General features: G+C 36.8%; 1 protein-coding gene across 1 annotated transcript; it reads right to left on the bottom strand.

Annotated features, from left to right (window-relative positions):
- Window positions 1–7533: 7533 nt before the first annotated feature.
- Window positions 7534–23100, bottom strand: LOC148814055 (beta-1,4-galactosyltransferase 1-like). The gene is made up of 6 exons (XM_088907904.1): window positions 22481–23100; window positions 21296–21531; window positions 15744–15931; window positions 10878–11000; window positions 9699–9803; window positions 7534–7984 (listed from the first exon to the last, which is right to left on the bottom strand). Exons 1-6 carry the CDS (start codon window positions 22776–22778, stop codon window positions 7852–7854), a joined length of 1083 nt encoding a protein of 360 aa, XP_088764030.1. The 5' UTR covers window positions 22779–23100; the 3' UTR covers window positions 7534–7851.
- Window positions 23101–27037: the final 3937 nt, after the last annotated feature.

Here is a 27037-nt window from a genome sequence, read left to right as displayed (position 1 = left end):
TTAAAGCGTGCACCTTCTTTACTTCTTTTTATAGCAATTAATCTCATCGTATACTTCATAAATTCCCAGTTTTGGCTATATGAATTTGTTAATTGAGCTCACCTCCAATATGTTTGTATTATTTCCTTAATTTCCATTTTAAAGCTGTCATTTTCCAAAATCCTATTTTTGAGTTTCCAATAAGTCTTAGGGACTTTAGAATCCTCATTTTTACTTAAGTTAACAGAAAGATGAATTGCTTTATGGTCAGATATACTGATGGTTCAATAGAAACCTTATTAATCTGTTATTCTTTAGAATACTTTAGAATCCTCATTTTTACTTAAGTTAACAGAAAGATGAATTGCTTTATGGTCAGATATACTGATGGTTCAATAGAAACCTTATTAATCTGTTATTCTAATGCATTTGAACTTAACCAAAAATCTATTCTCGATTGTTTAGATCTGTCCTTATTACACCATGTGAACTCCTTTAGTCCTGGATGTTTACATCTCCATATATCACTAATTCCTAAGGCTTGACATGTGCAACTCCATATCAGGAGGTGGAGATCTAGCAGGTACAGGGAATCTATCCAACTTGACATCAAAGACTGTGTTAAAATCACCCCCTAAAATAATTTCAATATCCTGGAACTTGTCCTTCACCTTATTCACTTCTTCTTCAACTTCAAGAAACAAATCTCTGCTATATTATTATTAAAAGCATATATATTCCCCAGCAAAAACATTTTCCCATTAAGAATTATCCATCTGCCTAAATTACGAACTCTACTAATAATAATTTTACCTTTAAATTTACCCTTTAATATTGCAACTCTCGCAGAATTTTTTTTTCCACAGAATGATTACTACCAAATGATAACCAAACATCACTCCCCCATTGACTCTTCCAAAAATTCAAATCCAAAGAACAGGCGTGCATCTCTTGTAAAAAATAAAAATCTGCATTAAACCTCTTGCAGTACAAAACAATAGCCTTTCATTTTGTCAAATCACGAATACCCCTGACATTAATAGAACAAAGCGATAACGACATATATAACCTTTAACAAGAAAAAACTTTTTGAATGAAAAACTGAAATATATGTAACTCGAGGGGTCCTTATTCTTTATAAAATACACAAATAGCACAGGAGAGAAAAAAAACAAGTATACTTTAACAACTATGCCGATAAGAACAAATATATATATATAGTTGTTATAATTCAACAATCATATAGATAATATTCAATCCATTATAAAAGAACTTTATAACAAACAATACCTAACCATCAGAGTAAGTCCCATATAAACAGTCATTTCTTTATTCCCCTTTTATTCCAGCTTCACTTCCACACTATCAATGAAAGCCTTTCCACCCACGAAGTAGGCTCTGCGCCCTCTCTCCCTGGCGTCTCTCACCCGGGGCCACAGCAGCCTGCGCGCCGCCGCGTCCAGTGCCCTCAGGTCCTCCGCGAACCGCAGCCGCTCCGACCGGAGAGATTCACAGGTCTTCGAAATTGTTTATCAAATCTGCAAAACACGTAGGCTGCGCAGTCCAAAGAACTATAGAAACTACATTTCCCATAAGCCCTGTGGGCGACTTCCTTTTGACGTAATCGATTCGCGTCTTTTTTATTTTTAATTATAGCAACAGTACATGCAATAAAAACAAGTATACATATAGCGCAGAGTATTGTCAGGGGTACATACGATAATACATGTATATTTTATGCAAAAAGATTAAACAAGTAATCTTGTTTAATAGTAAACAAAAGCAGATAAGGTCCGTACATGTTTCAAACTGTACAGACGCATTTACATCTGTTTTAAACTGTTCAGACATGGGTCTCCTCCAACACCATTTCGTTAATTTTTATATCGTGAAAGTATAATATTTTTTTTTAACACAAACGATATTTTCATATTACTTTCAATGGGTTTAAATGTAGCATTATTTTACTTCTTTAAAAGTAATGTCAATATTAGTTTCCTTCTTTACATAAGCTTTCGGTTGCTGTCACAAACGTCACAGTTACAGTATCATCTGTATTGACTTTCAATCTCTGCACAACGAGCGTCTGTACGGAGGCGCTTTAAGACTCGCCGCCATAGATTCGTGTATCTCTGTCGCCGCCCAGTGGACATTTCTCGGAAGTGCAGTTCTTTTTTTAACTTTTTTATTGTAGCAATAAAAATAGATACAATACAAACAAGAGTATATATAGGGAATCAATAATGTCATCATGGTACATAGTATAATATATTTACACTTCTGAAAAAAAGATTAAAGATTAAAATAAAGATAAGGGCTGATATAGTCTGTAAACACACTTTTACATCTGTTTAAAATGTTCTAACAGGACTCTTCCCAGATCATTTCACTTCATATATATAATAACGTGCATGTATAATAATTAAGTCAATTAAAAATATATTTTCAAGTTAATTTCAATGGGATTAAAAATTAACATACCATATTTCATTAAAGTAAGGTTAATTTTAGCTTCTTTCTTTATTTAAATTTGCAAATCAGTCCAGAATGTTTTTGCAACACAACATAACCACAATACATGTTAAGTTTCAGGGCTGCTTTCAGAAAAGTTACAGTTATCTATATTGATTTTCAATCACCGCATAACAAGAGTCTCTACAGAGGCGCTTTGAGACTCACCGCCATAGACTCGTGTATCTCTGTCGCCGCCCAGTGGACATTTCTCGGAAGTGTCACCTCCCTCCGTAATTCAGTCAAGTCCTGGAATTGAAACTGTGATTGGACGAGAGCCGTATCCCTCCTGCCTCCTGCTGAATTCTCTGCGCTTATTGGACAAAGGCTTTGTCCCTCAGCCTGAGACTGGAAAATCTGTGGTGATTGGTGGAGTGCCTCGTCATTCACGGTGAGGGCGGTAACTTCGCTGAGGTACACGGAAATCCTCGGTGATTGGTCCACAGACGCGTCACACACGTGGAGGGCGGCATTTCCGTGGAAAAACACGGAAGTCCGTGATGATTGGTTCAGAGCCGTGTCACTCATGTTGAGGGTAGTATTTCCGTGGAAGTACACGGAAGTCCTCGGTGATTGGTTTAGACCCATGTCACTCACGTTAGGGCGTTACCTCCGTGCAGTAGCAGGAAGTCCACGGTGATTAGACAGAAGCCCCATCACTCTCTCAATGTTAAAGGAAGTCACGCCTACTCCCAGCCACCGGCGGTGATTGGACAGCAGCTGTGTTACTCTCTTGAGTTCTTGGATCTCCGAGCTCACTGGGCGAAAGCCGCGGCCAAAACATAAACACCGAGGCTCCTCCATTGATTTTTTTGTTTTTTAATTTTTTTTAGGCTCCTCCATTGATCGGATAAAAGCCCGTTCGCGCACGCCTTTATTGTGCGTCACATATGTGCGACGGATCTGACTCATGACTGGTGCGACAGCGCACAGCCGGTCCGTCGCTGAACTCGGTGTGGAGCTGCGGCCCAGGAACTGTGGTTCCGCTCTCTGCTTGTCAAGCAACGCGGACTCCTGGAAAGCCGTATTTCAGGGCAGAGAGTTATTATACTCCAGGCATCGCTGGAGAGTTTGTTTACTGTTGGATCAGCTCATGTTGTTGATTAATTCGACCTTATTGTGTCAATTGCAACGAAGTTCCCGAGTTATTGCGCAGCTGCGTACTAAGTTGCGGTTTAGTTAGTACTGTACTTTCTGGAGATCATCTCCAGCTCTAAGTTCAATTGCAGCGAAAAAACGTCCGAAACAAAGTTGGAGCTCAGCTGAACTTGTGCTTAATCCGGATCCCATTGGTCGGCGTTGTTGTTGTACTAATTAGCCCGAACTGCAGGGGACTGTGCATCAGAACATTTCAATTAATTTGATTAGTGGCCTAATACGTAGGCCACGTTAATATACAATTATTACCTTGCCTGTTTCTTGTTTATATTCAAACTAAATTTCCTGACAAATAATGGTAGTTTTTAACTTGAGAACTGCATTTAGGCTACAATTTATCGGATGAGGGTACGTAATTATTAATGAGATACGCATTTGCTATTAGTCAGGGAAAAATGAGAATCGCAGCTGCGCATTTGAAACAGAACGCTACTGTACTATTGCGGCTTTAATTTCCTTTAACAAGAAACTCCGGACGAACAAGCGAACACATCGCTATTGCTAAATCGTTACAAAAGACACCAACTAATGACCAGTAAAATTAAGTTTTATTTTTAACAGAACTGGAAATTAAACTTATAAGATTACTTGAGCAAAAAAAAGAAACGTTTATTGTTCCCCTGACCTTATAAACATTTCTATTTTTTAACTTAATACATTTCTTTACCACGGTGTGCCTTTTTTGCTTACTTTTGAGAACTTTAATTTTGAGAACTTTAATTAAAATAAACTTTTCTCTCTCTCCTCCTGTGTCAGTAGGAGCTTACAGTACGTTTCAAATTAAGTTCTTTTGTAGTCAGTTCCAACATCTTCCTTTGTGGGGGGGAAATGGGGAAGTGCATGCTCGCGTGTTGCTCTGCTAAATCGTGTTGGCCGATCATCTCCTTCTCCCTGGTTATTGGGATCTTCTGCACCACACTCCTCCACATCAGCACTCTCCACCCCACCAGCTTACATGAGTGTCCAGGCCAGAGGGGCCTTTACTGTCAGTCAGTCTCGTCTTGTGGCTGCAATGTCCTTTTTGTTGGGATGTTATATCTGAAATGTGTTCTACAGTACGTTATAGACAGTGAATGATGTTGCAATATGTACAGAAAAGGGACAGTGTTCCGAAGAACTATCATAAATAATCACTTTTAAGTTGACAAGGTTTTTTCCTTAAGATATGCTTGCATTTGCATACAGATATTACTCTCTGTACCATCCATTTCCTCATTATTCCTGCTTTCCTCTGATTACCACAATAAAATAATTTAACACATCTATTCAGTTGACTCCCATATTTTAATGAACACATTAAAGGCTCATGCTCCATTTACAGTATATAACTATTTGCTTAAGTTCTGTTCTCTTCACTCCCTAGGATCCTAAAATTCACAGCTAGTAATAATGATTGACATTAAATGTAATTAGTAAGCTTCACTTTTAATACACACGTATTAATAAACTTCATTGTTAATAAATGTGGTATGAGTGTTAAGCAATTTGAGTTAAGTACTGTACTAAGTCGCCCCTTTTAACTGTGGGTTAAACCTGTTTCACAGCTACTATAGCTGTAACATGTGGACGCTTTACTCTTCTCTGTTTTTTGTATATTTCAAGGGGGAGGTGCCAGCCCAGCTCAGGGTATAAAACAAGTGACTCCCTTTGCTTTTGTTTCTATTCAGTGGTTCGAAACAGGGGTGGGTACTGGTTGCTATGTATTGGATAGAATATGTTCATGGTGTGCTGTAATTTTACAGGGCTGAATCTGTTGGCTCTTTCTCTGGGATTGAGGAGGAAGACAACCTGCTTTCCCATAATGTTAGTATAATCAAGAAGTATATTTTCCTTATTACCTGGTGAAAAGCAGCTTAGCTGCATGAATCTGCTTCTGATAGACTAACATTTTGTAGTGTCCTTGTGGAGGTGCCAGCCCAGCTTGGTGTATAAAAGGGTCACTGCTCCTGTGTTCATTCAGAAGTTCCAAAATGGTGACATCTGGCTGTTATGTGGTTTTAGGACAAGCCTCTGATTTTTTCCAGACTCTAGTTGACTGAAGTTTTTGTGAGTGGGGGCTCTTATATTAGTTAATTTTGCTGGTAGTAGCAAATTAACTGGAGTGCCTGTTCCTGTTGGAGAGGTCAGGATACTGCCTGTGAACTGGGTAGGTACACTGTAGTGGTGTTCCTTTGTATTGTAGTAGTTTTATGAAGTTATTTGGGCAATTTACCGGGACTAGAAACTGCTGCTCTAGAGCATAGACACCCAATCCTGACCCGGCAGACTTACTCTTCAGGTTTTCCATGTTTTTAAAGAATTGGCACCTAAAAAACAGTGTTAACTGGACCTGTTTAAAACCATCGTCCTTCATTTCCCAGCTGAAATGAACCTGGGTTTGGGAAGGAGGACCCTGGACCACTGTGAAGCGTGATCCTGAAAACAGGAGGCGCTGTACTCCTGCTGTTGTGGGAGTCTGGAACATTGCTTATCCACGTCACGAAGGCAGACGCCCTGGGTTCTTTCAATAAAGGGCTGAGTAATATGCTTATGTCATTATATATTTACAGCTCAAAAGGCTATATAACCAAAATAACTGATTTGTAATTTTCCTTAATTAAATTGTGTAAACTGAAAATTATAGATATTGTTGTACCTCTACCCTTGAGAATGATAGACTCTCCATGACTTTGACTACTAAACTTCAAATGGCCTATCAATAGTATCAATTTTCCTTACCTCATGTACAGCATTAAGCCCTGTGAGTTGGTTCATCTTAAGTGCTTTTACTTGTAACATCTGCTTTATCTATGCAAAACATGATACAGAGCTTTCTTTCTGGTGCACATTGTTCTTAAGTAAACACTTGCATGAAATGCTTCTCGTGTAGAGCATGGAAAAGGTGATAGTATACTGTATGTACTAGTTTCCCTTAATCACAAATTCAACTGCACAGGATATAACTATGTAATACTAATTATGATGTGTACTAGTTTAGGCTAAGTTTTGAACTATATTGGCATTTTAAGTAATTGATTCATTATTGGTGTAGTTCATAATCTGTTATTCTTGTCTCTTTCTTTTTTCCATCAGCGAGTGTACTATTCTAGGTTTTTCCCAAAAAATGTGAACAGCTCCCTCAAACATTTACTAGGCTAAAACGTGCATTTCTAGCTACAAAAGACTTCTTTTGGTACAAAATATTCCATGCTTCAGCACTTTTCAAGTTACAGCAGGGACGGGAGTTGACTGATAAGAGAAACTGGAATCACTTAAGTAAGGGAGGATGAGACCAGTCATTCAAAGTGCTCAAGATCTTGAGAATGTCCAAACACAGGTAGTCTCCCCCCCCCCACCCCCATCACCAATTATAACTGGGTTGTCAGAAACGGCTGAAGTTTGTTATATAAACTGATGCTCTGCAACTATAATCTTTTACCAATTCGGATTGTATTGTTCCTTGCACGCAATAAAACTCACTTGTTCACCTTGGAGTCCAGAACTTATTTGTTTGTTACAACACTTTCAACTAGTTAATAATGTAGCTTAGGCTATGGTCAGCCACTTTACCAACATGCATTTAAAGTAATAGTGGCTTGTTAATATCACATTTACTGTATGTTACTTTATTAAATCTTTAATATATTTAACATTTTTCATATCTAAAATACTTCTAAATAGCATTTGCAACCCCTAAAGTATTAACGATAATCAATTATACCATTAGGGGGTTTCATTAAGTGAAAGTAAATGTATTTAGGCACATCTTTATATTTTTTACATCAGGGGTTTCTTTTCATCATCCTGAGAACCTACACAGGTTGTTTGATGTTGCTTGTGAGGTCTTTGCTTAAATGAATCCTAACTGAACTAACAAGTCACTGTTAGAAAGCAAGACAATTTGAATCGAGTGAGAATATACTGAATTTACTTTTAAGACATCAAATACACAGCACCCAAAGCTGATTTATATACAGTGCTACACATCTGGATCTGTTTCCAGAAAACAATGCATATACTGTACAATGCATTGAGTGTACTAATAAAAATGCCTAGAAAGAACTTGGAGATGTACAGATTTGTCAGCATACTTAAATAATGTCTGCACTTTGGACATTCAAAACAAAGCAAAATCATATGTATCTACTGTGCATCTCTGTGTAAAATTGGTAAGTGCATCCATTATATCTGTGTTTAAAAAAATATACAAGTTCAGAAAAGTTCCTATGCTGGCTTTCCAACATTAACTGTTATTTTTGTAAATAATTCATTCTTTTCTATTTCAACTGTTTTGTAAGTGAGTGAATTGATGCCATCTGTGTCCATTGATTCTCTAGTGTGTGCAATCTTGTTAAACCTGTAAACAGAAATTATAAACCATCAGATTTAGCTATGGCACTCTGCATTTGGCAGAGATGTTTGCATATTTTAATAAAACACATAAAACAGTTATTACCAGAAGTTTGGAGATATGGTATATGTACAGTATACACATGCAGATATTGTAGATTTGTCAGGATAATATCATGGATCCAGTCCCAACCAGGCCAATCAAAGGGTTAGGGTTAATTCAGTAGCTCCGTTGGTACCTCTGGGGTATGGGGCAGCACAGTGGTATAATAGTTAGCAAATGCTGCCTTGTAGCACTGGGGCCCTGGGTGCAATTATGGATCTGGGAGCATGGAGTTTGTATGGTCGCCTCTTGTTCACGTGGGTTTCCACTGGATGCTCTGGTTTCCTCCCACAATTCCAAAAACGTACTGGCAAGTTAAATGGCTTCAGACAATTTTGCCCTAGTGTGAGTGTGGCATCCCCTCCAGCACATTTCCTGCTTTGGGCCATTTGCTTGCTGGGTAGAGGTGGTTATAAAATGGATGGATATTATAGTAAAAAACAAAGTGCACCTGACATGTGCACTTTAGACTGAAAACTGATTTTCATATACTTCTTTTAATACTTGCAAAAGAAGGTGGGAAACCTCTTTTGCAAGTATTACCAAATAACAAGGAAAACTGTCAATAATATACAGTATATAGCACTGCATGCAAATCCCATTACCATGTGTAGGGGTCAGGAGTACATAATATTTGTAAAATAAGAGCCTGTTCAAAGTAACCATACAAAAATTAGAGGAGCATTATATTAGAGGAGTAACTGCAGAACCAGTTTTGCACATCCCACTAATGACAACGTTTTGTAGGGCTTTTGCTCAAAGTTAAGGCAAAGCAACAGGTAAACCAATAACTTGCTAGCTATATGCTCTTGCCTGTTACCAACTGTTAGACTGCTCACACTATCTGTATGCATTTTACTGTACATAGGAATAAAATATCCCTTGCTTAAGTGTCTATTTGATAGGGTAGTTACAACATTTGTTGCAGTTGGATATGGGTTCTACTGTGCTCTAATCATATCATGAAAGACAATGTTTCTTACTACTGTGAGAAAGAAGCTGTTTGTACATCCTGGCATGAAGATGCCATTCCTTCACCAAAAACTACCACAGACATTACATTTATAAATGGTAATTTAAAATTCATTGTCATTCTTTGTGGTCAAGGATGATTTGCATTGAATCTGGAGGTGACTGATTACTCAGCCACAATTCCTGTAAACAATTCAGAGATTGTACTGTATTGTACTCCACAGCTATCATGACGAAAAATGCCTATTCCCAACTATTCTGTCAGTGAACAGCTAATTGTAAGTGGCTGCTTGGGGAATATACTCTGATACTCTAATATACTCTAATTTATACAAAAATATTACTTAATATAATAAATACAAATACTTATAGATATATATTAAAGACATAATAATAAAGACATACTAAAAAACAAAATACTCTTGTCTAATATGTTTTGGAACTTCATTCAAAAATAGAAAACTGGAAATGGAATGTGCCATAATATATGGTAAACGTCTCTTTAGAACATGAAAGAAGTTCTTAAATTGTATTAATTTACTTTTTATAAATTCAGACAAAAACAAAAATTGAAGTCTTTTTAAACTGGACAATATAATGGACCATTCTGAAAAGGCACCTGTAGTAAAATGACATAAATGGATACCTCTGTGGATTGGGTTCATTCTTGTGGTCTCTGTTGTGCTGGATCATTCGGTATTTTCCAATGATACCATCAGGTCGAGTTATAGACATGCCATGAAATATTACCCTTTAGAAATAAAACAAATATTAAAAACTTAGAACAAAATGATTCAATAAAGCTTATGGTAATTGATTTGTACCAAAGATAAAATGATTTATCATTTGTTGGAAATACATAATGAGCATCTTTGCATCGCATGTAATAGTAGCATTACCATTTTACAGTCTAATCTCAAAAGATACTACTGCAAATGTTGCAGGTATCACCATGTTGGTTTACATAGTTTAACCACACAAAGATGCATAAAGTGAATTAAGAAATAGACTGATTAAGTCTTACTGCTATTACATGCAAAGTTTATGAGAATGATAATTAAAACTAAAGTATCATCTGTATGAGAACAGGATAAGTAATAGTGACAGTTAAAATGACTGTTTCTAGACAAGTGAATTTCTCAAGTTCTATAATCAGGTAACAACAATAACAGATATGAGCAGCACACAGCATATGGTATATTCACCATTTTCAAATAGCTTTTATTGGTCTTCATAATGAGTATCTCAGATAGCAGGCCGTATTAATTTAAGTAACTATTTTGATTGAGATCTATTTATTGTGTTGGAAACAAAGATGAGGAGTACTCAAATTTTTGTGATCTAAAGCAACAGTGAATGGCAGTTAGTGACCTACTGCTCCTCCTAATTTACATCGATGAATTAGAATCCAATCATGTTTGCATATAAAAGTATGCTTTTCCTCCACTCGGAGGACATGTGGTATGATGCGGCCTCATTCACCCTGTAAGGTTAGCTTTGCCGCTTTGCAGCACCATCTGCATAGACATTGCATGTTTTTCCTATTTCCGGGTGCTCTGGGAGTCCTCCCACACTCCAAAGACATACTTGTAGGTCAACTGACTTCTGGAAAAATTGGCCCTGGTGTGAATGTGTGTGTATTTGTGTGTGCCCTGTGACTGGTGTCCCATCCACGCTGTAACCTGCATACTACAAGTAACTACAGTACATGCAGTACTTGGAGCAATGTACAGTACATGATAGTCTGATCAGTCAGTATTCCCATATGCATGTGAATATGAATGTGTCAGAACACAACATTAACTACACGAACAAAGAAAAATACCTCTTGTAAATATCGTCATCTTCTCCACCCCAGCCCCAGTAATTGTTGGGAAAGCCATTCATTTTCAGGAACTGCTCCTTGCTCAAAGCTGAAACGCCTCCAAAACACTCTGCATAGGGCAACCTGAAGAAAAAAAAGTATCTGATCTGAGATGATGAAAAAACAGAATTGTGGATATTTTAACTTAGTGGTCTCTAATAGTCCCTGTTTTAGTACTTTATTACTAAAACACCTTTAGTTGCTAAATAGGTAATAAATAACTAGCTAGTCTTTATACAGGGGCTGTGCATCATTTAAGTGCATGTAAAGGAGTCCTACATTAAACCAGGGCTTACTAATAACTCATCAATTTAAGCTTGACCAGATTTTGCCATCAGGAAGCATTGAAAACCATATTGAGCAGACAATTGAGTTAAAGAAATACCAGATCAAGATACAATCCCACTACAGTGAACACAATATCATGTATAATGACAACTTGTTCTTTTTATTTTGTGTAACTAAATTTACTGTACAATTCTCTCTAGCAGAATGCATTAACAATTTCCTTACAATGGACACTACTTTTACTGACTAAAATACGGCATTTGAACATAAATGAGGCTATTTAGCATCGTTTGTTTTTATACTTTTAAAAGATCATAAAAAGGAAAGGCTTAAGTTTTGCATCAATGACCTTCTAGTTTGTTTACTAGTGTACACAGATCATTTTGAGATTTTTTTATATAATATTAGAACATATAAAAAATATAATATTAGAATATAAATTATATAATTTCCCTTATTAGGTTTCAGAGGCTACTAATCAGTGTTGGTGTCAATAAAAAGTTAGACTTAATGCCACTAGAAAATATTAATGAATATATGTGAAACATAACTCAGCTTTCAGAATGCAGATGGCACACCTTAATTCTAGATCTCTAAATTGAGAGCTATTGGTTCAAATGGAGATTATTATGTAGGTAATTATAAAATGTTTGCAAATGTCTAATTAGCAGAGGTTCTGGCAGAATAAAGAAAACCCAAGGAAGCCAAGTGGAAGCCAGAGGAACACAGATGTGCTCATTGTTTTCTAAAACAAATCTACTTTATTTAATTCACCTGTTTAGACTTCAATTTAACATTTCTTTGTTTAGTGGTGAGTAACAAAAATACAGGTGCAGCCATTCAGATTGTGTATCAAAACACATTACCGCTTCAAGATTACTTTGGTTATCGTAAACTGCCCAAAGAATCTCCATTGGCTAAAGAAGATCAATATGTGGCACTTTAAAAGTGTTACTTTTAAACTAAAATTGATGTTAGTGAAATAGATTAAATGAAATACTGAAACAGATGTTAGTGAAAACATTTGCTTCATTTAATCTGTTGTAGTACTTATTTAAACAAACATAATATGAAATATTAAAAAGGAATTAGGTAGCTAAATGGAAATTTTGGTAGATGAAAATACCATCAAGCACTGCAGAGCAGAGCATTGCATCAAGCATACCAAGCACTGCAGAAGGACGAAAAGTACAGCACAGGACTCTGGATCACTCATTTTTTATAATCAAAAGCTAAAGTAAAATGATCTGTTTCCTAATTACTTTTGTTTTAAATTAGCATGAAGACAAAGATTTTAATGTGCATGTAAACCCCCTATAACTATAACATTAAAGTATTTTTATAGCTCCATGAAGTTCGCCCCCCTACAGACACCACAAACAATGAAAACCACCTAATTCATTAGTGCTACATTTGTGCCAGTTTGTGTCATTTAAAGTAGCATTGTGCTTACAACACTGGATTATTAGCTAACATTCAATGCAGACAAATTACAAGGCAAGAAACTGAAGAAAAGGAAGTTACATGGAGACAAAGACCAATGGAGAATCAAAGGGAAAAACAAAAACACTGATGAGGTATTGATTGTAAGTGCTTGTACCTAAATGCTAGGAGTATCAGAAATAAATGAGAGAAGCTGATTAAAATGAATTACTGTATAACAGTGTATGCTAAAAATAAAAAAAAAGTTAAGGGACAGTTCAACATTCCCAACCCAGACTGGGAAAGCTGTAAAGGAATATTGGCATCAGAAATTGAAGTGAAAGAAATGAATGATTGCTTTCATACATAGTTTGTTAATGCACTTACAAGAATAAAGCTTGCATAGATATTTTAAAAATACAGGAAATCAGATATTAATAAAACAGATTAAGACAGATTAAGAGAGTAAAATGGGATATATATATATGAAATCAGTGGAAAATGCATGGTAACTCTCTGAAGGGAGTACAGTTCCATGAAAGAGTATTTGCCCCCCTTTCAGATTTTCTGATTTTGTGGCCACTGAATGTTGTCAGAGCTTAATGCGACACCCAGTGATATAAATGGAATCTGAATGAACAAATCACACCAGGGCTTGGAGCTATATACTGTACAGATATACAGTATAAGAGGAAATTGCACCTTAATTGAGCAATATAACCCAAACTACAGGACACAAAGAGAGACTACATGAGAGTGCAATACAGAAAAGTATTCTTCTATATCCAAAATGTACCATGTGGACAGCACAGTGATGCAGTGCTTAATATTGCTGTCTCATAGCGCTGAAGCTGTGGGTTAAATTTCTCTAGGGTGCTATCTACATATGTATGTTGTCCTTATGTTCAAGTTGTTTCCCTTCGGGTGCTCTTGTTTCTTGTCACAGTCCAAAGACATACTGGTAAGTTAATTGGCTTCTGGGAAAGTTGGTCCTGGTGTGAATGTGTGCATGTATATGTCTATTAAGAACTGGTAGCCTGTCCAGGGTGTATCTCACCTTGCACCCCAGTTGCTTGCCAGGATAGTCTATGGCCCCCCTGTGACCCCGGATAGTTGCTTTAGGAAATGGGTAGTGGACTTCTTCATGTCTGTGACCTATTAACATCACCAGATTCTTAAAAGGTTCATTTGAGATGCTTTTCCAAGCCTTAACTGCAGACACTTTCATATATTGCTTGTTTGTGTGGTTTTCTGTACCACCAAGTGAAGGTCCAATCCCACCACCACCACCAAATTATCGTATTTTCAGGCTCAATATCCCATGATCCATACTTTTTTTTTTAAATAGTCTAACTCTGCATTAGTTTACTACTTTCAGGGATACTTTGCCCAGTCCATGATATATTCAGTCTTAGAAAAGCTCCCCAATCCCTGTGGAAGCAAAATTATATAATTCTGCTACCTCCATGCTTGGCAGTAGGAATGGTGCTGTTGAATGAGGCACTACATGGATTTATGTCAGATGTTATGCTTTGCATTTACACTAAAAAGTTACATTTACATAAAAGGTTTTAATTTTTTAATGTCTGAACAAAAACTTTTTTTGCAGTTTCACTGAAATGATTTGCGACAAACTCCATATAGGATCTGAAATGGGTTTTCCACTCTACCATACATGCTTGCTTTGTGGAGTTATTGGGAAATTGTGACTTTTGCATATTTTCAACTATCTCAGCTATTACACTCTGCGGATTTCAAAGTCACAGTTGGCCTTACCAAACAGGTTTCTTCCTTGCCTAGCTGCTTAGTCAAGAGGGACAGCCAGATCCAGACAGTGTCTTTGAAGTATAATGTGTTCCATCTTTTAATTATGTTTTCTGCTTTAACTGAAAGCTGTCTTGAAACTTTTTGATTTTGGTAGAATCCTTATTTGAAATTCATTACTTGATTGAGGGATCTTACAGACAAATATGTAAATGTAAATGTAAACCATTGCTGTACACAGACATAGGCCACTCAACCTCAATTGTTCAGGTCATTAATCTAATATTGCAAAGCTAAATTAATTTGTTTGCAACAACAAAGGGTCTGAATACTTATGTAGTCATTATTTTTTTCTATTTTTGCTTATGTGTTTTTCTTTGGATTTAGAGGAGTAGATTGTATTTATAATTACATAATATACATTACTTAAATGTTTTATAACTCCAAGCTTTAAAGCAATAAAATGTGAAAACTGGAAGGATCTGGACGGTGTAGTGGACAGACCCTGTCCTGCTTAGCTTCTGACATCTGTCCAGATCAGGCAAGAACGTCTTAACAAAGGTGATATGTAGAATGCTACAGATTTACGTGGCTATTACTGCATACAAAAGCTATCAAAAGTATTTACCCCCTTGGATTTTTTCACATGGTTTTGTGCTTTGTGGCAGTGATTGACACAAAACACTAATTTGGGATGACCTGTAACATATAAACATCATAAGAGTTTTTTGTGTCAAGTAGCAAAACAAAAACAATGAGATGCACTATGATTTCAAAAGGTAACACTAAAATGTGAAAAAAAGGCCAAGGCCACTTTTGATAGTCACTGTAAAATAATCCGTATTAAGGTTTTGCGTTTCCATCCTCTTCAGAAGTAGACAGACTCACGTTCAGTAAGTACAGAGAAACAAGTGTAAAATATGACATAAAAGATATCTGGGAAAAGTTTTAATGGGGAAAGGGAGTCAGTATTTACACAGCGATGAATTATTTGTCTTTATAGAAAAAAGTATTGTTTATCATTCCTCTTTAAAGTTAAGGATTCCTGCAGTAGCACCTATTCTAGTTCCTCGATTTCTACTATGCTGCACATCAGAAACGTTTTAGACAAACTAGACTGATGATTAGGTCAAAGTTCCCTCATCCCCCGTGTCATTTAAGACATTAACCATAGTGGTGCCACCCTCCTTAATATTTTCTTACTTATATCTTTAGGTTGGAAAGGAATCCCTCAATAATTCAGTTAAACAAAATAGTTTGAGTTTAGTTTTCACAAAAGATGACTCAAAAAACAGAAAGAAAAAAGCATTTATGTACTCTGTTTTGAAAAAAGCTCTAATATGCGGTACATACCTGAAGCCAAATTTATCCACTGACACAGACAGATGTCTCGGCTGGTTGTAGCACTTGAATATGTTCCGGTCATCCATAGGAATCAAATCCACATCACTGAACACAAAGCAGTCATAGTCGTAGTCTTTCAGAGACTCTGCAAAGCCTATGTTCAGGAGCTTAGCTCGGTTGAAAGTCTCATTACCAAACTGAATCGAAAAGTCAGGAGAAAAAATCAAAACAAGTTTCTTGAAATAAAAAGGTACATCTCTTTTGAGTGCAAGTAGCAACTTAAAAGATTCACTTTTTCAATCTTTGACCCTTTAATGCCATCTCTAAAACTTTCTTGATTCTTTTCTTAACATCTGTATTAAAATATTCAAGTTTTAAAGGGGAGAAAGAATTATCTTCTTTATTAATGTGCAGTCACTCAAAAAAAGATTAATTATAACTACTTCAGGCAAACCCTGATTACTCTCTCACATCAGAACTTTGCTCTACTGAAATATAGCCCAGTACCTCTATTCCTGACTGATCAGGCTACCTGTTCGTTTTTTTTTTTTTAGGGCAGAGAGATCAAACAAAAACCATCCTGCACCTGAACTTTGAAAGAACTATTTTTTAGATGTGTTTTTATGATCATATTTTTTTCTGTTTTTGACACAAGTATTATTTCTTCTGTTGTAATTCATTCCCTTAAAATGGTTTGACTTGTTTTGGGATTACTTTTAGACCAAATTACACATAGTTTCCATTTATACAAGTATTTTTCTGTTTCACCTGGACATACATCTGCTCTCTTGGTTTACCTGGTCAAGGCTTTGATTTCTTAAAATGCTAGTATTTGTAAGTTTCTGTCCTCAGAAAAACCTGGGATATAAATATATACAAATATATTTTTAACTTTATACTTAGACTAACATGGTTAAAAAAAAATCAGATGCACTGTATACATTGAGCTGTAACACAATTCTACACGTAAATGTAGAAATACATCCTCTTTTATAAAGGGGTGTCTTGTTATCCAAAGAAAATAAGGAAATATCCATTTACCACCTGTTGCATGGAGAAAAAACATTTAATTGACTCCAGTTTAAATAAAACAGTGTTTAAGTTTGGCGTGAAATGTTTTCTTTTTGTTTGCACAATGTGCAGAGCAGTTCCAAATAAACTAATGAAACTAAAGTAGCAAACAGATGTTTCTAATGGACACTTCCTGGTGTTGAAAGACATGCCATTTTCTCATATGTGTGTTAGTAAAAAGTAAAATTAAATCAGTCTTCAATATAGATATACAGCACTGTAGAATCTTCTTCTCTGAGTGTAACATCGCTCAATGACATTGCTATATTATATTATGAATGCAATATTATACCTTTGATGCCACTCTTTAAGGTTTCAGTTGAATGTATTGAAGGTCCTGCAATTTTCAATCTGAAGTAAAATATTTTAATATTGCAGCTTATTCAATAATGAATAAGCTTCATTTTTGGAAATATTGTCATGATTATTACACACACAAGTGAAACTTGATTTGATTTCTTAGGTGTTGCAATGATTACTGACCAAAACACTCAAGATCCTTACAAATTACAAATTACAAATGAAAGCTCCACTGATTAAACTGTGACCGTGAATGAAATAAATTTTGAAATGAAATAAAACAAGTGGTTTTATTTACTTACAAATGCAATAAAACAAGGGTTGATGGGTCTTAATATTATAAGGAATTTGGGTAGACGGAGAAATGCTTGTCTTTATTTTTCTAAATGCTGTATATAGCTCCTTTGTAATGTGCACTTAAAATGTAACGTTTGAATTAAAAAAAATCATTTTATTATAAATAACACAGCAATCATGAGATCTAAGAAAAATGTTAAAAGTCCAGTTTGGTAAAAGTTTGATTTTTTAGTTTACCATGTATTAATCTCACTTTACCAAACTTTCCATTAAATCATTATGTCAGCCCTGAGAGAACGTTTTCAACATGCATCTTTGTTCAGCTCGGATTCAGCAATCAATTTAACGCAATGATCAAAGGGTGATGTTACACTCTGAAATAAAAGATGTTATATCTGTGGAGCAACAGAAGATTCAGTGAGACAGGTCATGCTGTAGTATGAGTTACTGTTTACAGTCTGTGAAGTATTATCCACGTGTATTCATGTACTGTATCAACTATTATAGTCATTCTTGTGGACTGCCTTTATTTACACTTAACATTAATATTGCCCCACAGCAGGCAGTAGCTACTACAGACGTTTACTTTGCCTGGCTGGTAGTAGGGATTAATACTGACCAGAGGGGAGTTAGTCAAAAAATAAAGTAACATGTTGTCATACATTAAATTAATAAAATTGTCAATGTAGCATACAAATTCAATTTTATGAAAGACAAATTATCCCCATGGAGCTGAACATTTGCCAGGATTCAAATCCTCTTTGCAATTCTACTTCCTGAAACATGTTTATGCAAATACCAGTTCTGGGAATAACTTTGTTCATTCTACCTGAGCCAGTTGGTTTACACTTTTTAAGTTTTAATGAATGCCTGAATGCAATATTTACTTAGTACATCAGCCATTTCCTTTCTCCTTACAGTTGTTATTACTGCTTTGCAGTGGTGGGGCCCCAGGCTCAATTCTGGACCCGGGGCGCTATCTACATGGAGTTTTTATGTTTTCCCCATGTTTAGTTGGTTTTCTACCCCTGTCCAAAGATATACTGGTAGGTCAACTGGCTTCTGTAAATTGTCCCTGATATGTGTCTGGGCGTGTGTGTGTGCCCTGTGATGGACTGGTGTCTGTTCAGAATGGATCCTGCATTGTGCTTGTCAATTTTAACTCTGGCTCCCCCGCGACCTTCTAGTGGACTATATTTCTGCAGCACATGCTTAAAATAACCTCATGCTAGACCATGCAGTGCCTCATTATGAGCAGGAAAAGTTTTAGAACTTTTACCTCACTGTACTTAGTATAGTTTACCAAAACAAAGGATTTATAGCACCTATAGAAAGTGTACACCTCCCAGGAACTTTTTTTTTTATATATTGATCTGTCAGTGCGTCCGATTTCTTGTGTTTCCTTGTGTCATGGCTGAAATTTCAGATTTGATTTAGGTCAGGCTATGGCTCTGTCACTCAAGGACATGTACCTTTTTATTCCTTAGCCACTTCAAGCTAACTTTGGCCTTATGTTTCTGGTCATTGTCATGTTAAAAGGTGAACTTCTGTCCCATTTTCAGTTTTCTTCCTGACCGCAGCAGGTTTTCTTCAAGGATTTTCCCTTCTATCCTGACAAATGTCCTGGTCTCTAACAATGGTAAACATCTCCATAACATGATGCTGTCACCACCATGCTTCACAGCAGGGATGGTGTTCTTTGGGAAATGTTTTACACTGGGTTTGCTAAAGATGGTTCTTTTCAGTTTCAGCAGACCCTAAAATGTTTTGCCACATGTCTTCCTTTTTGCTATCTTGCCAAAACAGATCAGGTTTGTGGAGTCCTTGGAATAATGTCACATGTAAACTTTGAACAGACATGGCTATAAGAGCCTGCATTCCTTTCAGTTTGGCCACTTGATAATCTCTCTGATCAGTCATCTTGCTTTGTCATCCAGTTTGAAGGGACAGCCATAGCCTTCATCTTGACTGTGCTCCAAAGTATACCCATTCCCTGGTCTGTTCTTTTGAAAGTCCCTTGGTGCTTATGGGTGTTTCTTCCCTTTAAGATGCACCAACTAGCAGAAGGAACTGATGAATTTATCCTAAAATCATGTCAATCACAATTTAACATGGGTGGAAGCTAATTAACTTGATGTGTGATATTGAAGGCAACTAGTCATACCCAGGTTAATTTAAGATTAGTTTTACAAGGGTGGGGAGTGGACATTGATCATTGATCGAAACAAGTTATTTCAGTTTGTATTTTTAATTAATTTTCGGATTTTTTTTTTTCACTTGGAAGATCTGGAGTAGGATATGTAAATGAATTGAATGCATTTTAATTCCAGATTATAAATCTGTCTAGAAATATTGTAGAATATTTCTACGCTGACGATACTCAAATATACATCCATACCAAACCTGACACTGATGTGGCTGTCTCTATTCTACTTGCATCTCTGACATAGAAATTTGGATGACTCAAAATTTCCTTCATCTTAACTGCGACAAGACTGAAGTCATGCTTATTGGCACCCCCCATCAACTTCGTGAAGCCAATCCTGTAACCCTATATGTAGATGGTTCTGTACTTGAGCTTCAATCTAAATTAAAAAACCTCGGGGTTATATTCGATATAATATCGCTAGACTACACCCTATGCTATCACTAACTGTGGCTGAAAAGCTGATCAACACATTTCTGTTCTCTCGAATTGACTACTGTAATGCTCTACTTGCTGGGGTATCTAAATCTACTTTGAACAAACTGCAGTGTGTCCAAAATTCAGCAGCCAGAATCCTGACCAGGTCTAGTGCAAATGATCACATTACTCCTATCCTGGAGTCCTTGTCACGACCACCAGCCTGGTGGTCCTGACAGTCCTTGCACTGGCTTCCTGTCAAATTCTGTGTGGACTTTAAAATCCTCCTGCTCACCTACAAGGCTCTGCATGGCTTGACATCTCAGTACCTGTCTGAACTATTATCGCCCTACTCCCCACCTCGCAACCTTCGCTCTTCTAATTCTGGTCTCCTTACTGTCCCCCAAGGCCGTCTACATTGTATGGGTGACAGGGCCTTCTCCTGTTGTGCCCCCAAGTTCTGGAACTCACTGCCCAAGGATATCAGAGAGTCACCTTCTCTAAACTCCTTCAAATCCAGACTCAAAACCTTCTTCTTCAGAAAAGCCTTTACTTAACTGGTTTCATTCTTCACCCCTCTGCTTTTCTTAGTACCACCATCCACAGTCTCCTCTGTATATTGTGTTGTGTTTTATCTTGTGTATTCTTTTTATTTATTGTTGTTGTCATTCTGTAATGTGCTTTGAGAAGCCACCTTTAATGCCGCAATATAAAATAAAGTTTATTATTATTATATAATATGTATTACTGTAGTAGATACCTCAGTAAGATGCTACAGCATACTCTTCTTAATTAAAGGCATGCATCAAGGATTATGCGTCAGATATACAGTGCAAGGGTCCTTTTTAGAGTGATGGGACATTCTTAACATGATTACAGAGTCAGAAGTAACATTGAGGTTTCTAACTTACAGTAGATCAAAGGTTTGATTTCAGCACCATCACACTACAACACTGAAGTCACTATGAAGCTGAGGTTGGGAGCCTAGGAGTATAACTTCATTCTTATCACAGTTTGTTAAAGTTTTGTTGCATGCATATCTTCATTCCAGACAGGAACTGCAAAATTCAAACCTTGCAGCCAGAACTCAATTCTTTTGCACGATAAACTGGCATCAACAAAGACTGGAAGCTCAAGACCATAATAGGGAATAATCTGACAAAGAAGTGTTATTATAAATAATTATTATAAATAGTAAAACCTAAGAGTAGAATTAAGTATAAGTTTATTTTTTGAAGGTGAATAAAGCAATCTCAATATGAATTCTTACCTGGTTAATTACATACACTCCGTAGTCTAGCTGCTGCCGCTGGAGAATGGGGTGTAGGTAATATAACCAAAACTTGAGATGTTCATCTCGTTTGCGGAATGGAATGATGATGGCCACCTTCTGCAGGGCTATGCAATCTTTTGGGGAGTACCGGCCTCCCTTTCTGAGCTCTGGATTTTGAGACTTTATGTCTTCCGAGCTTACTGGCTCAGAAAACTCTATTCTTAAAGGGCCCACTGCAGTGGAAATAAAAATTAAAAAAAGTTGTGTAAATAGTTTGCTTAAGGCATATTTACAAAAAGGAAGAAGTGGCATCAACCACAAACAATACTAAATTAACTCAGAAAAGTTGAAGACACACCTCTCATACTCTAGCACACTATTGAGCTAACCTCATCCTTCTGAAATGCATAACTAATTGGTGTTTAATTAACAGGCTGTTGAAAGATCAAATATATCAGCTACCAAAGCAACCATAATGTTGTAATCATGGCCAACTTCTATAGAACTTTTCATTTCAAAGGATCTATATATGAGAGGAGCCACTCATCCACCACTAAAGTGTAATATTCACTGGGTGGTGCATGGCTGCCATGGCTGCTGGTTGGTCCCAGGACCTCATGAAGCTGTCATTTGATTAGAAAAGTTATTTTAGAGAAGAACATTCCTACTAACATTGTTTAGAAAACATTAGTGTTAACATTAATTGTCTATAAAAATATAAGAGGATTTTGCCTTGTTTTGATTTTTAATTAATAATCGTTAACACTGTAGAATGCAAATTCTGTGTTTCTTGGGCTGATTGACACGTATACATATAATAAACTCATTTTCAAAATTTCAGTTTGCATGTTGGCTGTTTTGAAACGTGTTCACCAGGACATGCAAGATATTATTTAGCTTAGTTAATTAAATCAAAGAATTTATATACATTAGATGCCTAGGCTACATTTGGAGGCAGAATCTCCAAGCAGTACAATTGCCCTGGCTGAAACAAATTGAAGAAAAAGGAGTGGTATTTGCCCTCTCAGTGTTCACACCCTAGAGTGACTAAGAATAAAAAGATATGAAAAACAAAAGAAAAGGAAACTGCCATTTTAAATTGCTTATAATACAACGATACAACAAAATGCAACAGACATGATCAGTGAACAATGTATTTTTCCCCCAAGGAATTGAACTTACCTAGACGCGGTGGGATTTCAGGACATTTCTCAAGTCTTCTAGTCGCTGTTGGCGATCCTGTTCCAAAAGGGCTTGTTACAGTAGAGGTGAAGTCCCATGAACCGACAATCGCTTCAGGTTCGCTTATAGCTGATCTATTGCGAGTTAGTTGCTGACTTGGGAGGACTGAGTTACGGAGAACATCGAAAGTTCTGAAATAAAATAGTAGCGAGACCGAAAAAGACAGGGCGCACAGAAGCACAACCAGCTTGCTCAATTTTTGCAGAAAGCTTCTGTTTAAATTACTTGAGTCAAACATTGTAGATTTAAGAAAAATACCCCAAACTATTATTTTTAAAAAAATAAAATGATGCCAGGCTATTTGGTAAACGAACCCGTTTTGTATCGAACTCCTGCCTTCAATACAAGTACAGGTGTCAGTTTACTTGATCTAATGAAGTTCAAGACCGTTTTTTCAGCGATTTACCTAGAAACCTTTGACTTTAAAAATTAGTCTTGATCGTTAAAGATAAGTCGCATAGTAGTTGCCTGGTCTAAACATATACCGTTGAGACTAGCGTCTTCCGCGTGGAGACAGTAGTAAAGTACACCTGGCTGAAGGTTTTCCGTATTCGCTACTGAACTTAGTTCCTTATACGCATGTTGCCCGCCCCCATCAAGATAGCAATTTATTTGCATCCATTGTAGAGAATAAAGTTTTATTGCTGACTGTTCTTGCTTTTCAGCCATGTTGTTGATTTTATTCCCCCGTATTTTTAAAATATATAAACCATTTTAAACCATTCTCCTGACCTTCACACCCGTGAAGATTCAGTGGAAAATTGTAAAAACTAATTTTAAGCATCCTATTTTATCAGAAAAGTTTCAATATGAATGTAAGAAACAAAAAATGTAAAATAAAGCTATTTATCTGATGAGGATGATAGTTGCTAAATGATCTGAATAGCTTATCCAGGATTTTCTTGAAAGAAGCCACTGTATCAACTTTAAGAGTATAGCTGGATACCTTGTTCCAGATATAGTACCCACAGCACATTGGGTAAAATGAATTTATCTTCTAAAAATGCTTCCTCATAGTGTTCTCTAGCTCAAGGTTTCATTCTCAGGCTCATTCTGATGTTGGGGACCCATACGCCTGTTGGTTTTGTTCCACCTGAAGACTCAATTAAATCATTAACCCTTAATTGAACATTATTGCTCTCAGTTCATAAACATGTAGTAGGCTGCTTTTAACTATTGCATTTATTATATTAGGTGTTCCTAATCCTGGTCCTGGAGGACCGCGTTTGTAACATTGCCATTTGTTACAGCCAAGTGCTCAGTTACACAAAATTAATTAATATGAAATCTTAATTGACCTAATAGTATTAATTTGACCTGACTGACTGTTTTGAGTTCTTAAACTTGTTGGAGACCATTTTAAGAAATTAATGCCCAAACATTTATTTACAATAAACATATAAAGCTGCTATCTTAAGTAACTTCAGACAACGTGTTGGTTCACATGAGCAGCTTGGTGGCACAGCACTTAACACTGCTGCCTCAGAGTGGTGCTGGGCCAGGCTCAATGTCTGCTGCTGAATCTGTGAGGAGTTTGTATGTTCTCACAAGTTTGTATAGGTTTCCTCCCAAAGTCCAAAGTCATGCTGGTACGTTAGCTGGCTTCTCTAAAGATTGGCCCATGTATGAGTGTGTGCATGTTTGTGTCTGTGTGTGCCCTGCGATTATTTGGCGACCCATCCAGGGTGTATCCCGCCTTGCACCCAATGCTTTCCAGGAATGGTTCCAGGCCACCATGACCCTATTGGATAGAGATGACAATGATGCATTGTTTCAATTAAGACCTCATTTAAGTAAGGAGCTCCACTGAAATGAAAACCAGTAAGTGTATTAGTCCCCAGGACCAAGACTGGGAACCCCTGTTCCAGTTCACATTAAACTGTTCTCTTCATATAAAATGTCAATGTACAACATTCTTTTAAGTCAGGGATGTGAAATTTTGACATAGCAACACTTGAAAGTCTAGAATAGGCTTTTACATAGATCAGATTTAGTCAACAATGATTTAATTGGGGTCATTTAGAGCTGAAATCAAATGAAAACATGTGAACCCACACACCATACATCCTTAGTTTAAGCTCCAATAATTCATTTGGTTACTCTTGTCTGGACTAATTTAAGAGCGGCAATACTACTTTCATGACATGACCAAAATTGTACACAATATTCTAAATGTAGTTTTACTAGTGCATTGTACACTACAGTACCTCGCTTTTTTACTTTTAACACTTTTACTATATGATTTCCTTTCTGAAAGCTTTGCATGGTACGTGTTTGCACTACACCAAAATGCTTCTGTGCAACAGGAGGACACTGATAGAAAATATTTATTGGCTATTGATGTCTGTGAATTTTTTTTTCTCATTTTCTTGATTTGATTCCATTCAAACTTTTATTCATTCCAAAGGGGCAATGTAAGCAGCAGGCAGTGCAAATACAACACAATACAAATGGTCTTTTCTTTTCTGTTATTCTTTTCACTGTCTTGATCTGATCTTATTTGGTGTCTTTCTGGACTGTTGATTGACAATCCAAAATTTAATTAACTAAAACCAGAAGATTCTTTTGATCAGTGTTTCTCACACCCAGAACAACTAAGTAAAAATCCCTTAGTTTGAAGCTCTAGTAAATTGAAATATTGACACTAGTTATTACCCATTGTGTCAAGATTCTTAGAGAGACCTCCATTGTAATCTACCACAGCCAGTAGCAATTCAAATACTGTACATCCTAGGAGATTTACATACAACATATAACACTTAGAACATTACAGGGAAACAGGCTCACTGCTCCTCAGGCTGTGACAGGAGATCACCTACTGTACTGTGCTACGAGCTCAGTTGAGTTCCCTCATCCCTCTCCCAATAGGATTGGGAGCTGTTCTGATTCAGGCAGGTGTGAGAATTCTGAGATTTGTTTTGGGGAAGAATGTTTGTCTAATCCCAAAATATTTCTCCCAGTCCAGTAGGATGTGCATGTCTGCCTCTGTTTCTCCCTGCTGGCAGTGGAAGCACAGCCTGTCCTCTCTGGGCAGCCAGGTCTGCCTGTCACCCAGTTTCTATGGCCAGATTGTGGTCATTGAGCCTGTACTTTGTCAGGGTCTTTTTATCTTTGCTGTTTCTAACCCTGTTCAAAAATTCGGCTAGTGAGTTTTGTCTGTTTGGTAATATAACACATCATTGGCCTCTTCACACTGAGTATGCAATGACAAATTGTCTACTGTACATGTTCACTAATTATTGTGATTAATGTACGCTCATTGTGGAACAAACTGGATGAACTGCAATTCAATTATCAACAAGGGTACAGGAATCTATTGTAGCTTTTACAGAGATGTGGCTAAAAAAACAAGTCTCTAACCAGGACTTGTTTATTGATGGTTTTGAATCTCTAATCCACCTTGATATAAATAAAGGCAGTACCAGTGAGGAGAGAAGGGAATGGTGTTTGTCTGTACATTAATTAGAAGTGGTGTAAAACTGCAGTAGTGCGAGAGGAGCTCTGCGTATCAGATCAAGAGGTTTTGGTTGTTGCTCTTCACCCAAACTACTTACCTTGTGAATTCCTGCAACATTTTTGTGTTAGTGTATATCCATCCTTGCGTCAATGCAGAAAAGGCAGCTGAATATATTGTCAGTGTTAATAATAAATTCTGTCTCTGCCGATGCCCCAAATTTTATTTTAGGTAATTTTATTCAGTCATTTATTCATTTTATTCACTTACTTGCTAATTGAAAAGCTTCATCCAGCTCTTTAGGTACATACTATTTTATATAAACACAAATTTTGTGGCGACCTTGTAAACCAAGAGATACTGGTCCTCAAAGACCAGTATTGGACACATTTGCTATATTCTTATCAAAGCTAATTTTCTAACCTTTTTGTCCTCTGGCCTCAACAAAGGTGTTTGATTCTGACACCATATAATTTACCAGCAGTCCCTCATTAATCAAACTTCTAGCATGGCTTTACACGTGTTATGTATGAGATGTATAGTCCCATAACACCTGGAAGGTGATACAAAAGGCTTGATTTTATTCCCCAATTTAACAATCCAGGTATGTGGCCACTGTACTTCAGACAAACCTACTTGCCATCATTGTCCTCAAATCTATCCACCCATATGCCTTCTTTTCCAGGAAGTTTTCTTTGGGTCAGCAAAATTATAACCTTGGCGACAAGAACATTTGGCAGTTAAGCCTGTCCTAGATGAATGGAGACACTTGATGGATGGGCAACTCAACATTTCATGGTTTTACTTTGCCTACACAGAAGGAGCCAAATGACTTAACAGACACAGGAGGCTTGTCTAGTGTGCCATCATGCTACAGAGCCCAGATAATCCCAACTAGACAACTTCACCCTCTGCCTGTTCCTATCTGTCCTTGGTCCCCGATCTCTGCCACTTTTATCACAGCTTTCAGTGCTAGTTTTCTTTTTGCTTTCCAATTGGCTACAAACCCTGTCTGATTCCTGACTATGACTTGGATTGCGCTT

This window comes from Atractosteus spatula, chromosome 28 (genome assembly GCF_055471065.1).
Source record: "Atractosteus spatula isolate fAtrSpa1 chromosome 28, fAtrSpa1.hap1, whole genome shotgun sequence".
Lineage (NCBI taxonomy): Eukaryota > Metazoa > Chordata > Actinopteri > Semionotiformes > Lepisosteidae > Atractosteus > Atractosteus spatula.
Note: the sequence above shows the minus strand (reverse complement) of the source record. Positions and strands in the feature narration are given on the sequence as shown.

Bases quoted from the DNA above. Each gene is read 5' to 3' on its own strand.
- LOC148814055 (XM_088907904.1), bottom strand. From the start codon at position 22,778: ATGTTTGACTCAAGTAATTTAAACAGAAGCTTTCTGCAAAAATTGAGC. The intron at 11,001-15,743 runs GTATGTACCGCA...TTTTTTCTTCAG, and splicing joins GTGGATAAATTTGGCTTCAG to GTTGCCCTATGCAGAGTGTT. The intron at 9,804-10,877 runs GTATTTTTCTTT...TTATTTCTAAAG, and splicing joins GATGACGATATTTACAAGAG to GGTAATATTTCATGGCATGT.